Source organism: Pseudopipra pipra, chromosome 20 (assembly GCF_036250125.1).
Source record: "Pseudopipra pipra isolate bDixPip1 chromosome 20, bDixPip1.hap1, whole genome shotgun sequence".
NCBI classification, from domain to species: Eukaryota; Metazoa; Chordata; class Aves; order Passeriformes; family Pipridae; genus Pseudopipra; species Pseudopipra pipra.
Genome location: NC_087568.1, coordinates 56465 through 72021, shown reverse-complemented (window position 1 = coordinate 72021; position 15557 = coordinate 56465). Strand labels below are relative to the sequence as shown.

The following is a 15557-nucleotide window of genomic DNA, read 5'->3' as shown; positions in this document are numbered from 1 at the left end:
AAGAGAGGGAAAAAAAAAACCCTCCACAAAGCTGCTACATATACCACAGCATCATAGTCAATACTACCTCACAAGAGAGTTTTATGATTGCCATGGATCAGATTATGCAACTGAAACCTAAAAGGGACTTTCCTTTGGAAAGTTCAAGAACTATGACCAAGAACTAACTTCATTCCCTCAGTCCTGCTGGCCTTATGTGGCACACAGAAGATAAGGGGTCAAAGAGCAATATCAATGCTAATGGAAGAAGCAGGCTTTCACTGTCACATAAGCCCTCAGCTTCATGCTCACTATCATCAAGGGCTAAGAAATCAGACAAGCCATTTAAACACTCCTTGAGCCTGGATGCAACCTCCTAAGTCTTTTCAGATGATCAAGAAAACAACATCTGAAATAAGCAGAAATCTGCATTAACATTTATTCCCCAATATGGCTTGATTCCAGAGCAGAGAGAATTTTTGCAGCTAGGTTACATAAATGCAATAAATTCCCTTGGACTAGTAACTATCCCTATATGTAAAGACCTATCAATAACTGAACAGACCTTATGAACATACATTTTCAAGAAAATGGTCAGATACACAAAAATTGACACAAAAACACTGGATCATTTACTAACCATCTATTAACAAGATGCCAGCATCTGTAGAAACCAGCAAGGACTGGCCCCAAGAATCTGCACAGACAACCTCATGAGGAAAATTACTGCAGAAAGATTGAGATTCCCAAGGCTATGAAGCAACATAAGGGATACAAATTAAGTACACTAAGAAATACAGATCATACAGACATAGAATGTGATGGACAATGGCAAATAATAATATGTAAATGCTTTTGGCAGGATACATTTCCAAACAGTATATTTTTTGAAATATCAAAATTGTGTTAATTTTCTTGCAGAGAAAATTCTGTATTAATTCTGGCTTGGAGACTAGTAAATCTAAGACACATTCCTGAAACACTGGAATTAAAATGCATGCAGCTGATACTCAGTGCAACCCTGGAAATACTCCATATGCATTTTACTTTAAAAAAACCAGATTGATAGACTTAAAACATATGTACCACCACGCATACACAATTGCTTACATTTTATGGTTCAGTTTGTGATGTTTAGTCACTAGCACATGGTATAGTTAAAACTGCCTTTCTACTGAATCGTTCTTTCATCCTGTGTTCTTCTCTGTACTTACCTCCCAGAGTCTGCCCCTCCTCTCCCAGTTTATATACTAGCTAGAATCTGAAATTTTAGATGCCGTTCTGAAGCTTCTGTATATAAAATGCATGCAGAAGTGTGCAGTTTGCATATTTCACTCCCTAATGATCTCAAACAAAATCTGGTACTACACACCAGAATGAATAAAAATCACAACTAAATTTTTTTTTAAACTTGTTGAAGTTAAAATAAAAGATGATTGCATTTGGAAAATGGCACTTTCATCAAATTTTCTCAGATATAAAAATGTCCACACTTGCTTTAACTTGAGAAGTGCTTCTGCCCCCAGGCTCATCCTTTATTAATCTGATAGTGACTGCAGAATCACTTTGATACTACACATTTCATTTTTTCTGCTGCAGCATGTAATTACAGAAGTAAATAAAGAGATGCCATACTAGATAATGTTTAATTTTTCAGAAGTTTTCTCAGACAGACAGTTTCACTCACCTCCTTTTTACAAAAGCTTGTGGTTGCCAAGTGAGCTGTGGTATCCCCTTTCACAGTGGTTTTCAATTTCAGTGCCTAATACAAACAGATGTTTTATTTAAACTGAGTTTTTGTCAGCAATACTCAAGCTAATGACTACATAAAAAGGACAATTTAGGGCGAGAAAGTAATTCCAGTTTGGAATTCCTATACCACTTTAAGTAATTAGAAAAGAAGTAGAATTTTGTACTCTGAACAAAGTCTGCATGAATTACCAGATGGTTACTACGTATCTTCTCAGCCAAAACATATATTGGCTGGTTTTTGTTTAGGTTTTTTTGCTTGTTTGCTTTCTAAATGGAAACTCAAAATCAGAAAAGAAGAGTCGAACATAATAACAGAGAAAAACCTCCACCTCAAACAATACAAGCTAAACATCTGCACAATTTACTGTACAATCTAGCTGGATAGAGGATTCTTTTATCAATTACACAAACTGGCTTTTTACTTGCAAAACTTCCAAACAAACACTAAGTCAAACCATCTATCTATCTATGTATTGCTAGGTATCCCAAGGACACACAGTCACAGGATCACAAATTCTTCAGCTAGAAGAGACCTAATTTTGAAAGGGTCAAGATCTCCAGAGAAATATACATACTTAGTTTCAGTGAGCTGCACAATAAATCTCTTTAAGGTATCCTATATACCTTCATTGCTAACTTTTACAGTCGTATTCCTATAAAATGGTGACACATGGAATTGTCACGGCATTCCTTAATGCAAAGCTCAGAACTAACATAAAACTAATTTTATTGCCCCAAAATTTGCCTACAATCATGCATAGTCTCTGTGAAGTGGCAGTAATCAGCTGCATGTACCATTTGCACATTTGCATTAAGCATGGCTGTCAGCTTACAGAGATACACGAAAGACTTCACTGTATGAACATTTTAATTCCATCTCACCAGTCAGAAGAGATCACCTTGACAATAACTAAATGATTTAAATATGCTGCTGAATCAGTCTTCAGTGAGTTTTGTTTACCGTCTGAAAACTCAACTGACTGCAACTAAAGGAGAAAGACATTCATAGTTTGGCAAGAATGATTAACAGCTACTTGGAAGGCATCTTGAAATGTGTTCAAGCCTATAGTTTGTAACTTAGAGGAAAGATATTTCAGACAAGGGAAAGATTTTAATGTGAAAAGAAGCTCCAAGAAAAACGCAAACAGGTATCCATGAAGTTTTTGCCCACATGTTAGATTTCCCTTCAATGAAGATCATGTTAAGGACGGAAGTCTTGCTTAAGAAATGAGTCCCAACTAGATTTGTTACACGAGTATCTTATCAGTGTTTAACCTGTGGGAGGTGGAAGGGGCTCAAAGTTATAGGTTTCTATACTTTTAATAACCTTTTTTTTCCCTTAACTTATGTAAAGTAAACTTGGGGAATAAAATCATTGGTTACTCCTGTCTCAATATTACAATCACATTCATCTTTTTTTTTTTTAACCCGCCTAAAGTGACTGGTTATTTCAAGGTGATGGGGGATAGGGTGGGCAAAGCACAAAGGAGCAGACTTTGCAGTTCTTGTCAATGCAAGCTTTAATAGCCCTGAGATTTTTCTGAACCAGCTCTCAACCACCCAGTACCATTCACTTCCTTTAACCAGACCTAGAACTTCTCAGAATCATCTATTCCTTAGATTACTAAAAAAAAAAAAAAAAAAAAATAGAAGGGAAGACAAGAGACTTGGGTTTTGTTGGTAACTGTGAATTTTTGTTTTGTTTCTTTTTTTTTTTTTTTGTTTTGGTTTCCTGGTCTGTTAACTCCTGCTGAGTTAAATCAGCTCAGAAAGAGACATTCTTAAGATAAGCTGCAGAACCATGACACCAGTCCAGAATCAAGAAGAAACAAGTGAGAAAGGACAGGGGAAGCATAGACACTGTTGACTTCTTTGCTACAGTGAACTGTCAGATCAAAGCAGACTATCTTAATCATCAGGAAGCTTTACTCCTCACTGAATCAAGATATTAATAAGCCCATAGAAGATTGGAGTTAGCATCTGTTATGTTCAAAGATGTGTGGCAACCTCTGATTTAGCAGAAATATTGTTGAAACTTCTTTCTGACTAAAGTAGACTAAGTATTTTCTAAGAAATTCAATCTTAATAAAACATATGGAAGAAATCCATGAAAGTTTATGTTTTTCCAAAGCACAGAAAAAGACAGAGCACTCTTCTGCTTGGAGGCACAACGCATCTGCTGCATAAAGCAGAGAAAGACCTTCTAAGTTTGATTCTAAGGTCCGATTTTTCCAACCTTCATTTAGCTTAGGTACTATATAAGCATTTGTACTTGTGTTGTGTACCTTAGGTGCTACAGATAAATACTTCTATTCATATTTTATTTTAACATAGCTTAAAATAATGCAATACTACAAAACTATTTCTGATCACAGAAAACTCCGTGAAGTCCTGACATAACTGCAAGCTAATCAAATTCTAACAAAAGGGGTAACACAGCCTTTGTAACCCTACCTGCATACCTTCTAAACTGACCCTACCTGACCGAGCCGAACAAACTCTGCTTGTCGAGCTTCCTCTTTCTTCCGTGTTGATTTTGGGGACTCTGGTAACACATCACTGAAGGACCTTCTATTGAGCATGTTCTAAAACAGAAAATGTTTCTTTTTTAACCTGAAAAGTTTTCCAAATCTTTTCATCTGAAGTAACTTAATGTGACATCATTTAAATTTTCTGGTTTTGTATACTTTCCTGTAGTGATGAATCTAATTGTATAGCTTCTCAGAGAGGAGAAATTTCAACTCTTCCAATCCTTGAGTGCTTTACCTTCCAACTGGTCATGGTTTACTACTGTCATGTGGTAAATCATACCACATGAATATACGACATAAATATATGGAAAAAAAGGTTTAGGCAGATCTATTTAGATAAGAGAAATAGACAGTGGGGAAGAAATAGCACCTCGTTAGTTTCAGAAGTATTGAGCTTCTTTTTAGTTAGTTAGGAATTACCTTATTAAGAAGTCTTCATCCTCTAAAATAGTTATCTCATCTAACAGTAAAAATGATCCAAATCGACACATAACAGAATGAGTAAATGCAGTTTTTATGGTGACAAGACTAATACATATAATATTTTCAGTGCCTAAATTTCCTACTCCCTTGCCATGGGTAAGCTTACACTAAGTATGACATTGTTATGCTTCTCCTCACACCTGGTATCCAGAAAGGACGGTCTGTCAACTTTCATGTAACTGTAAAATAAGTTATATGACAGTTCACATTTAGTCGTACGCAATTCAGTGCTCATTAGGATGACATGACAGTCTTTTAAAATATCAAAACAGTGAGGAGGGCACATGTGAGGGGATGCAGAAAATTCTGACTTACATTTACCCTGTGTAGATCAGGCATCATGTCTTGGTATAAAGAGCGGATCAGCATGTCTAGAGTGCGTTGACGTTTCTGAGAAAATGTTGGTGTTTCCAAGGTGGCTTTTTCCCCATTTATTACTAAAAAATCATGAAAAAAAAAAAACATTACCTAAATGAACTTTGACAACTTCCACTGACTCTAGTTTGCTTCTGTACCAAACCACCTGTTTTGCCCTTATTAATTTATAGTTGCCTCCTTTTTGCATTTTTTTTTTTGGTTTTACTGAATAACAATCCCTTAAGCTTAAAAGAGAAAAATTATTAATAGGAGAATTTCACAAGGCATCCCAATAAACACCTAACTAATAAAAAAATTACAGACAAACTGCTAATCAATTTAAGTATTAAACAATTTAAATACATGAAATGAGTTATCAGTCAAGTTCCTGTCAGGTAAGCATCTAATTGTAATCATCATGAGTAGTTCTCAAAGATTTCCTTCTCGCTGATTTAGAAGGGCAAATAAGGATCAATGAAAACTGGAACTGAACCATTACAGAATTAAAAAGTGCTGCATAGGTGCACTTCAACACCTTTAAGAATACATTCAGAAAAGCTTCTATTTTCAGGTTTTCAGAGATACTAACACTTTCTACTACTAAATTATGAACAGCATTATAAATTCTTTCAGATCTCCAAATCCTTTAAGAAAATGTAAAGCTAAATATGGCTGCACATTCTGCAAATGTAAAAGTCAGCTTGTACCTCGTGGCCTAAGAAGCAGAGAAAAGCAGGTTTTTTGTTACTCTGACTAGAACAGTTTGATGGAACCGACATCCCACCTACGTTACTGATTTGGAAAAACAAATTGTATACAGATCAGCAACATACACAAAAAAATATGTTTACATTTTAAGCATCATGAGTTTCAGTTTGTTAAAGCACTTATTAAAGAAGTATTTCTAACAAAGTAAAAACCGACTTACATTTCACCAACACAAAATCCCTGAATTCCTGGTGATTTGTAAACACAGGTGGGGATGGAAGAGGAGGCCCAAAGAGAGGAACACTTTCTTCTGAAAATATTTTCAGCCTATTGGAAGTACAAATCTTTATGTATATTGAGTCACATTCAAACTCTACCCTTTTTATAGACAGTATTCAAAACAGAAGAAATGGAACCTGTCATCTGGGTATGTCTTATATAAGAACTCTGAAGGATCTAACAAAAAAGATTCACTTGAAATAACTCAGTAGAGCAAAATTATGCTTCCTTTACACAAACTAATACTGGGACACTAAGAATTAGAACAGAACTTTGCAGTTCTACTCATAGAACAATACTTCTAGTGGCACTAGCAAAATCTAGTTGTTTTCCAAAAAAAGTTCTTTGCCTACAAGACATGCTCTCCTTACAGACTTCCACCTTACCTATGCATTCACCACAGCATGAAACGTTCAAATCTTTCTGAATAACAATGGCTTATGACATCTGTATCTTGGGAATAGCAAATTCATTTTCTCTGAGGAAGAAAGAGTCAGAATGACTTCTGTGACAGCTGGACCTGCTGAGTTCTTGTGATCCATAAAGGATCCCACATAGCAAGAATGAATGGCAGGTACCAAACCCATGTACACAATATGTTCAGCAGGCATAGCTTCTATAAGTTACCATTCTTTGCTATTTCAATTGACAGTCTGCAGACAAAGGTCTTCCAAGTGGCATGTGCAGATGACGCAAGCCACAGCAATTTAATTGGTAAAATTATTGATTCAACCCATCTCTACTGTTACACAAACCAGAGTCAGAATTTGCTTCCTCAAAAAACCACCAGTGAGTGACTGCTATTGAGTCTAATGGATTGTAATGGTTTCATACAGTCTTTTTTCATGACAGCTTGGAAACTGTGCATACAATCTGAAACACAACGAATACTAATCATTCTAATGTTGATTTCACGTATTTGAGACACAATTTCATAGATGCCCTATGTCTATTTTATTAGATCCAGGTAAAAAAAATAATCATTTATCACTACGAAAGGTGTGAAATGTTCCTTGAGTAGAGTAGAATGAATTAAGACAGAGAAAGCCAAAGCAAAACCAACCAAAGAAATAGATTTCTTGACTGAAGTAAAATATTCTGCATTCTAAGCAGAAAGTCAGTGTCAGATCTCACAGTGGCATTGCATTTGAAACACGGAAGATTTGTCTCAAAACACCAGAGCATCCCCTCTCTCCTTTGACTGACATTTTGGTCACTTGGAAGACCATCCTCACACACAAAAAAAATAACAGAAGGAACAAGAGTTCTATTCAGGCCTAAGATGAAAGGACAGAAGGAAATGTAATTAGGCCAAGCTGAAATATATGTATCACACCTGTCATACAGGGAAAAAATACTGCATGACATGTACTGCAGTAAGATGTGTCAAGACTGGCAGAATGAAGCAACTAAAATAAGATGGACTGATCTAGTAAAAGCAGCCAGTTACTTAGAGTGAGAGAGGCAAATTTATCTTAATTATTGCTACTCATTTGCCTCCCAAATAAACAGCAAGGTAAAAAGCATTTTACCATGGCTAGCCCATCTACTGACTATCAGCTTACAATCAGGACAACATTCACTTCTAAAAGGAAATGAGGGATGTAAGCTCAAGTTTCTGTCCCAAAACAGGAAGAAAAAGGAAAGAAGTATCTGCACTGTCACTGCATACGGGAATCATGAACATGTTTTGTGCCTCTCACAAACCCAGGAATGCTGAAAAGCAGAAGCTATGAGGACAATCAATTTTAAAAAAAATTGCGAGAAGGTGCTGACAAGATCTTCAAACAAAATAAAACTATTCCTTAACTGTGCTATAGATATTTCCAAAACAAACTGCAGCTATAAATGGGAGGGGGGGAAAAAAAACCACATATGCAAACTGAAGTATCATGCTATTGGATACTTCTCTGGAGCTAGATTTAATGGAATGCTGAAGAAACATAGTAATATGCAAAATTCTAGTAGGTTTAAAGCATGTGACGTCCAATTATACAAATACTCTGTTAAGATCCCTAAAACTGAATTAGTTTGCTCAGCTACTGCTGAACTGAGACTTGCAAGGATCTGCAGTCCATGGCTATCACATCATCATACACATCTAATTAACTTCCATACATCTAAGTAACTATCATACATATAGTTCACTATGTCATTGATCTCATTAGGTCAGAACATTCCAGGTATGTCTTTCATAATTTTGTTACATTTCATCTAAAGAATAGTTTTGTTTTTCCCCCTTAGCTTATGCCTGTTACAGAATTTAATTTTCCTGATGGTTAGAAACACACAACTTATAGCCAGTTTAGAGACATCTGCATCGAGGTCCATGTTGCTCTTCAGCTTCTTAAGTTCATTTGGCCTCCCAGCATACAGATGGGTGAACCTTCTGTACACCAGGAAATCTCCCCATTGCCAAAACGTTATCCCGTTTTCTCTAAACCATCAGAAATTCAGTGTGAAGTTATTTGTTACAATCAGCACCTACCTGTAACTATCATTCTGCTTATTGTATCTCACTAAAGCAAAAATATCTGCCATGCAGTTAAGGAAGTTAATCCACTTCTAATAAAGATCACATGTACTTTAATACACTTTTTCTTCTCCTGCAGTTACATAGCAGATTTAATAAAGGTAAAACACATTAATCAATGTAAATATATAAAACATTCTAAACTATACAGATTTTGCTATTTATAAAGGAGGTCCCATACAGAATTTTATGGCTTGATCAAGTTTTAAAAATCAAGCTAGTACCACAAATTCAGCATAAAACATGCTGTGGCTTATGTGTGTTTGATAGATTTGTGACTAAAAATTCTTTTAGTTGATAGAAAAGTACTGATTCCAAACTTCATTTATACCAAAACTTCTACTGAAAAAAAGATTCCAATGAAATAATTTAGTTAACAAAATTATAAGAAAATGGAGAGAATGATTTGAAGTGCAAGTACACAAAAATGTATGAACCTCAAAATATTTGCCAAAATCAAAAGTAGGCTGTATCAATGACATTGTGACAAGTTCTCCAAACAGCAATAAGGGAATAATTATTCCTTTTATACTAAGGCTGACACTAACGAAGAGGTACATTGACTTGGTAAACAATTGTTCTTAACATTTAGTTTCCTCTGATATCTAAAGGTTCTTATTATAAGAGTTTTCTTCTTTTCATCCATTTTTATTCATTCCACTCCATTTAGTCTAATGCCATATTCTACAGATTACTAGTCTACAGATTACTAGTGTGACCCCATGATAATCCCAAGTGATTGGCCACTGGTTTTGGAATCATATTGTCTTCACAATGTTTTCAACTGAAAGTCTGAAAAACACAGGCTGACAAAATCTGGAGAATATATGGTTAATGGTCTGAAAGATTTGAGAAACACTGATCTAAAATACATAAATATGTAAAATAAACAGCATCTAAACATTAAAAGGCAATATTCAGTCAAACGTCAAAATTAATGTCAATGCCAAATTAATTCACATAACTAACAAATATTTTTATGAATTTATATTTTATGAAAAGGTATAAAATTTAATTTGTGAAATTATCCAAATAAATGCTTTCGATAATAAAAACATGATTTAAAAATCACATTCTTGCTTTTACCTTATCTTCTAGGGGATTCAACACAAACTTTGTTTTATGTTGCAGATTTGGAGACTCCTAGTCAAGCAGCTGAAGGTAAAGAATGCAAGAATGCAACTGTCTTTCTAAAACAGTTTTCACTTCCATAAACAGCATGCAGGAATTAAAAGTAATATTGATCTTTAAAAAAAAATTAGAAAATGTAAGGAAAAAGATACGTGTAAAATGAGAGCGAATCATGGATGGCTTGAATGCTGGAGAAGACTCTTCACCTTCCTGAAATACTATAGTGACAATGTCATTTCCAATATGTCGCTTCCTTTCTACCTGGAAAAAAAAAAACCAACAAAAAAAAGGAAAAAGAAAGAAAGAGAGACAGACACAAGGACTTAAAATACATAAATAAATATCTTAACAATTCTGTGAGAGAATGGTAAAACAATATTCCTAAATTGCAAACAGAAAAATGATGGTCAATAGTACTAAGGCCAATATCAAATTATTACCTAACTGTAAGCAAGTCTACCTAGCAATGCCACAGTGGACACAAGAAGGTTCTAGAAGAGCAGATATTGCCTATTTTTAAGTTAGAAAAGCACTCATCTTTTATATAATTTACATAATTATTATTCACAAATTGGGCATGGAGGTCTTAGCATTCCAAAAAAGCAAATCTACCACTTGAAATAAAAGGAAAAAAAACTTTGATGCTGAGTTATTCTTTAAAAATAAATATCCTGAATGGCCTCTGTTTTCTTCTGTTATCTTGTTATCGGGCCAAGGACAAAGCATGGGAAAACTGACAGAAATAAAAAAGGGACAACATAATGGTATAATCTAACTATATTATTATAATACATAATAAAAAGTAAATCAAGTAATTTTAGGCAAATCATTATGAATGTATGATGTATAATAAACGCATGCGCTTATAAAGTATTTTTTCATCATATAATACAAAGAAAGGTTTGAGCAATGGATGACAGCACATTTGATCAAGTACCCAAGAACCAACCTAGTGAACCTATGAGAATGTGACAGCAGTGCTTTAGCGCCTTGACGTGCTCATAACGGGAATTTCTTTCAAGCTGCACTAATTGCTTCCCGACTTTGAGTTTTGTATTACACATGTGAATATTCCTACAATTCACACACAAGGCTAATTTTCAATTTTCCTAAATTCTTTGAGGTAATAATTGAAGCAGTGCAGCCCTTCAAGTCACCTGGACAGGACAATACTCAATTACTTCTCAGTGAAGCAATTTTGACCTTCTTCACAAGTATCTTTTCTACCTTAATAAAGATGACAGGATGCACTGTTTCTAACAAACATCATGAAATTTTCAGCATTTAGTATAATATTGCGAAAAAACCAGCAAAAGTCTTAAACCCTACATTTATAAAATATTAACAGGCAAGAAATCCCTTGTTTCTCCTAAAGTTTTGGAGTTTGTGATTTAGTAAATAAATGAGGGGCGGGGAGAAATAAAGAGAACCATGTACCTGCTGCTTGTTCTCTCTAGAATATGGTAGCATAGTTGAAACATGGAACATAATTTCGTGCCCTTGAAAAATTGTATAGATGGAACAGGTTCCTGTTGTATCATCTGCAAGGGAACACAACATTCTCAGCAGGAATATGCCCTCTAAGTTTTCTAAAGAAGAAAAGATATTCCAAGTCTTTCTACCAAATATTCTTCAGTTATTCTTTTTTTCTGATCCATTTAAGAAAATATCCACACTGCATGTTTTATGTGAGTCCAAACCCAAGTTTGGAATTAATCTACCTATTCACACTTAAAACCTATGATGTCCTTCACCTACCCTCTTGCAATCACACAGTTCTTCAAGCCTTGAGGTCCTACCACCACAAAGCAAGTAACGTGTCAGGTTAGTCTTCGTTCGAATTTAAAACAAAACTGTTCATCTTGAAAATACAGGTCATATAAATACTTTTCTTTAACTGCATTACATATCAGTGACTTAAGCTGACCAGACTTTTTTCTGGTGAAGTAGAGCACTTAGCATGCACATGAGGAAATCCATTTTGGGATTGTATTATAACTACAATACATATAATATGCACATGCAATAGTGCCCCCTCTTTATTGCTTCAGATAAGCTCTTACTTTTAGTGTCCAGTCCTCCTCTGTAGCCTGTCCAGCCTTTCAAAGTAACTGTGTCACCCAAGAGATGCAAAAATCTTTGAAAGCTTTCACTTCCAGTTTCTACATGTGGGAGAGAGAAATGTAAAAAACAAACAAACAAACAAACACATAGTTACAGGACATGTATAAAAAATAATCAAAATACAGAAATAGGTACCGCTTCCGGAACACAAGGACCCAAGTTTCAGCTGAATTAGTTTCTCTTCATGTCATCCAAACCTTCTACCTTTCCAGAAACAGCAACCCAGCCTTGCAGAATAGGCATCATCATGTGACATTAAAAAGTGACTTCAAGTGCTAACATCAAGACTACGCTGTTCAAGTGAACGAGAGAAAGTGATCATGCTGCAAAAACGTTAAGAGTGAAAGAACTACAAACAACAGGGAGTAAACAAGTTGCCTCCTTCAACTGCTTCTTTTTTCTAAATGTTATGTTGCATAGTTTAGGAAAGAAATTTCACTATCTTCCAAGTCGTAATAGTACGATTCCTACAGCAACTTTTTATAGAAACAGAAGGTTCTATGCTACAATTTATCACCCAACATGAACATGAAAACCAACAAAACTACGGTTTGTATAACAATCACCTCCCTTCTGTCTTCCATGTGTAGGCACTATTTTCCATTTTTTTATTCATGTGAATAAAACAATTAAGAAAAAGGTGAAAAACTCACCATTACTGAACATTTCATCATCTGTTAGCTGACCATCCTTAGCATAAAGGACTCCAAATTTAAAATTCACAGATCCCTGAGAAATAAACCCAAATATTATATGATAAAAAGACAATCAAATAGAAGACCTAAAAAATGTTTTCTCTAAGGACTTTTAGATATATACCTTGGTATACATCCTACACATGGGAATATACATTTCACACCAACTACTAATACATAATAATTTACCTTCAAAGTTTTATGGTATAGCATAAAATTAATAATCTGAGTGGGTGCTATATTAAGTTGGTGCTTAAAATTATTTTTTATCTCATATGTTAAAAAACCTACATTTTTTACTGTAATAAACAATTGATTAGTAAGTTGTTACAAGTATATCAGTGCAAATATTTCAAATAAAAAAACTGTATTCATTGAACAGGTCTGTGAGCTAGGAGAGGTAGGTTTACATTTACCTCTTGCTCTTCAAGAACCAATAAATCCTGTAAAGAAAAACAGTATCTTTAGCACACTGATATTAAAGATAACACAAATAAAACTAACAACCTTATATATTTAAGTTTTGATTTGAAGTGGCCAGTTCAACTGATAAAGACAGTTTAGGTAGTTCACATAATCCTACTCATTTTTATCCTGGTACTGAAAGAAAGCAATTAGTAGCACTTATACCCCATTACTTATATTTCCACAAAATAATAAAGAAAAACAAGCGAACAAAAAAAGGCCTACCTTTTGTATCTCAGGATGAAAAATTTCCCTTGGGCTCTTCTCAAATTTATCAAGACTCATAGCACTGAAATGCAAACAAAATACTGCTTAGTAGAAGGGCAAGTATACATTTCAGCAGTAAAACACCAACTGGTTGCTGTTACAACTGGTTACAAAATTAATTGTTCAAAGAGTCTCTCTTAGGTGGAATGTTTTGTGGAACTGCTGTTTCTTCCACAAAATATTAGCTTCCAACACTTCGTAACTTCTTTTGGATTTTAAAAACAGAAATTAGTAAGAACCTGCATCAAGATCAGGTTTAAATTTATTGACTTATAAAGGACAGAGCTTTATTTCATCATCCTTCACTACAGATTTAAACATAATCATGGTGAGCATTTTAGAAGGACTCAATAATCGATTCTATTTTTTAAGCTTTTATTCTCTCCTAAAATAATTCAAGGCAAGCCAAATGACAAATGAGAAGTTCAGCATCTGATTCACATACCAAAGACCCACAGACAGAACTGAAAAGATATTTAAATAAGATCTACTGCCTCAATAAACAGAAATATCTAATTCATAGCATTTTTCCCTAAGTTATGTTTCTACATTTACTATTATTTTTACTCCCTTTTTTTCCCCCAATCATTAAGTTATAGAACTGTGCAGCATGTCATGGAGTGCCAAATGCAGTTTGTGTGGGGCACAGTGAACTAACACGGAGGTCAAATCTTTGCATTTTTGCTTATGCTAGATCACAGTGCAGACACAATTTGTTTTAGTACTTTTTGAAAGGGATTAAAATGTTTTCATCAATTTACAAAAAACAGGTTTAATAATGTAACCAAAAGCCTTTGAGACAGTCTTTACCTAGATTCACACTAGGTACGAAAAGGTTGAACTGTCAAAGGAATATCAGTCAGGCCTGAGGGATGGCTCAAGGACCATAAGAGGAAAAAAATAGTCAGGGAAGAGTTTTCAGTCCAAGCTGAAGCAGGCAGAAGAGGATGACATTTATGCAGCTGACTGCATGTGACACAGACCCTGGAAGAAACGGGGAACAAGGTCTGAAACAAGCCTACATTTTTCTCTGTAAAATACTGCAGCATCACAGGATGGAACATGTGAGGATGCTTCAGCAAAAGAGTTATGACCCAAGCTAACAGATGACAAAGTTTCTCCACTCTGGAATGCCTGACTGAAACGGCATATGTGGCTGGAGTGGAGTGGAGGGAGAGGCTGGGTTGGAAAGGGATGTTAGGAAGAGATACTTCAGAGACTGGTGGGCAGACAGAGAAAATCAGGTACTTATGCAGGTAAAGAATGCAGTACAGACTAGGAATACTATTCAAGCCAGCGCTGTAGGAATTAAAAGAGGGCACCTAGCTCATCTTGATGAAGCTGAAAGACATCTGTCAACTCACCATCTTGACATTCCAAAATGGAGCCACAGCCCAGGAAATCAGATTTACAAAGTGAGACTCAATGGCCCAATAGTGTCTCTGGAAAATTCAGTGGTCTGGGACCTCCCATAAATCTTGAGCAGTAGTAGGAACATGCAGATCTGGTGGCAGTGGCTTCACACCACAACACATGCCCTGCTTCCAGAATTCCCCTCTCACATAGGCATTGGCAGTGTTAACCAGTGGCCTCACTTCAATAAAGCAAGAAACATTTGTTCCTACTCTATACAGATTAAAGGTTTTAAGGATGTGCAGACTGCCCATTGATCTGCTACACATGCCTTTTTAGTAAAAGGCAGCACTTTTAATGGGTTTCTCGAGGAGTTAAAACCCTTACAGAAGATCCAATTGATGACATTGTCAGTGAGGGACTTGAGAAAAATACACCACATGATGAGATTGTAAAAACTGTAGATTAAATTTGAATGAATGGTTTCCAAAGAGGTGCTCTAACATGTCAGCTGATTATAATGTTCAAAGAAATAGAAACAGTGTTGGGTTTGCTCGCTTCATATTCTCTTCTGCCACAAAAGACGCAGGGTAGAGTACAAGCACGATCATCTGGCTGAGAGAAGAAATTTTCTTGGCTTCACTGTGCATAACACGCCTGTAGTGAAACTTAGACGAAGACAACCAACTGAAAAAATAATTCTTGGCTTCTTGACTGCTTGCTTCCTCGTGCTAATCACCTCTCTAGGTAAAATCTGCTCCTTATTGCCTACCTAAATTTAAAAGATATTTCTTCTCAATCAGTGCAGTTTCATTTAGCATCTGTTTTCCAATTACCTTGAAAATAGTCCCTCTGCTAAAGAAAAAGTGCTAAGAATTTTTCTCCATTTTAAGTTGTGAC

The 15557-nt window shown here is 35.3% G+C and overlaps 1 protein-coding gene across 7 annotated transcripts in view; it reads right to left on the bottom strand.

Moving 5' to 3' along the window:
• GARNL3 (GTPase activating Rap/RanGAP domain like 3) overlaps positions 1-15557 on the bottom strand; it is a 41822-nt gene that overhangs the window by 15468 nt on the left and 10797 nt on the right. For all 7 annotated transcript variants that reach the window (XR_010435405.1, XM_064676464.1, XM_064676465.1 and 4 more), the window contains exons 7-18: positions 13263-13326; positions 12989-13015; positions 12531-12606; positions 11817-11915; positions 11191-11294; positions 9906-10014; positions 8578-8623; positions 6031-6137; positions 5061-5182; positions 4212-4316; positions 1667-1741; positions 620-731 (exon numbers count right to left, since the gene is read on the bottom strand). Coding sequence is in view for 6 of the 7 variants with exons in the window: in XM_064676464.1 (XP_064532534.1) it covers positions 620-731; positions 1667-1741; positions 4212-4316; positions 5061-5182; positions 6031-6137; positions 8578-8623; positions 9906-10014; positions 11191-11294; positions 11817-11915; positions 12531-12606; positions 12989-13015; positions 13263-13326 (1046 nt within the window). In the remaining variant the exon portion in view is untranslated. The remainder of the gene's footprint in view (positions 1-619; positions 732-1666; positions 1742-4211; positions 4317-5060; positions 5183-6030; positions 6138-8577; positions 8624-9905; positions 10015-11190; positions 11295-11816; positions 11916-12530; positions 12607-12988; positions 13016-13262; positions 13327-15557) is intronic.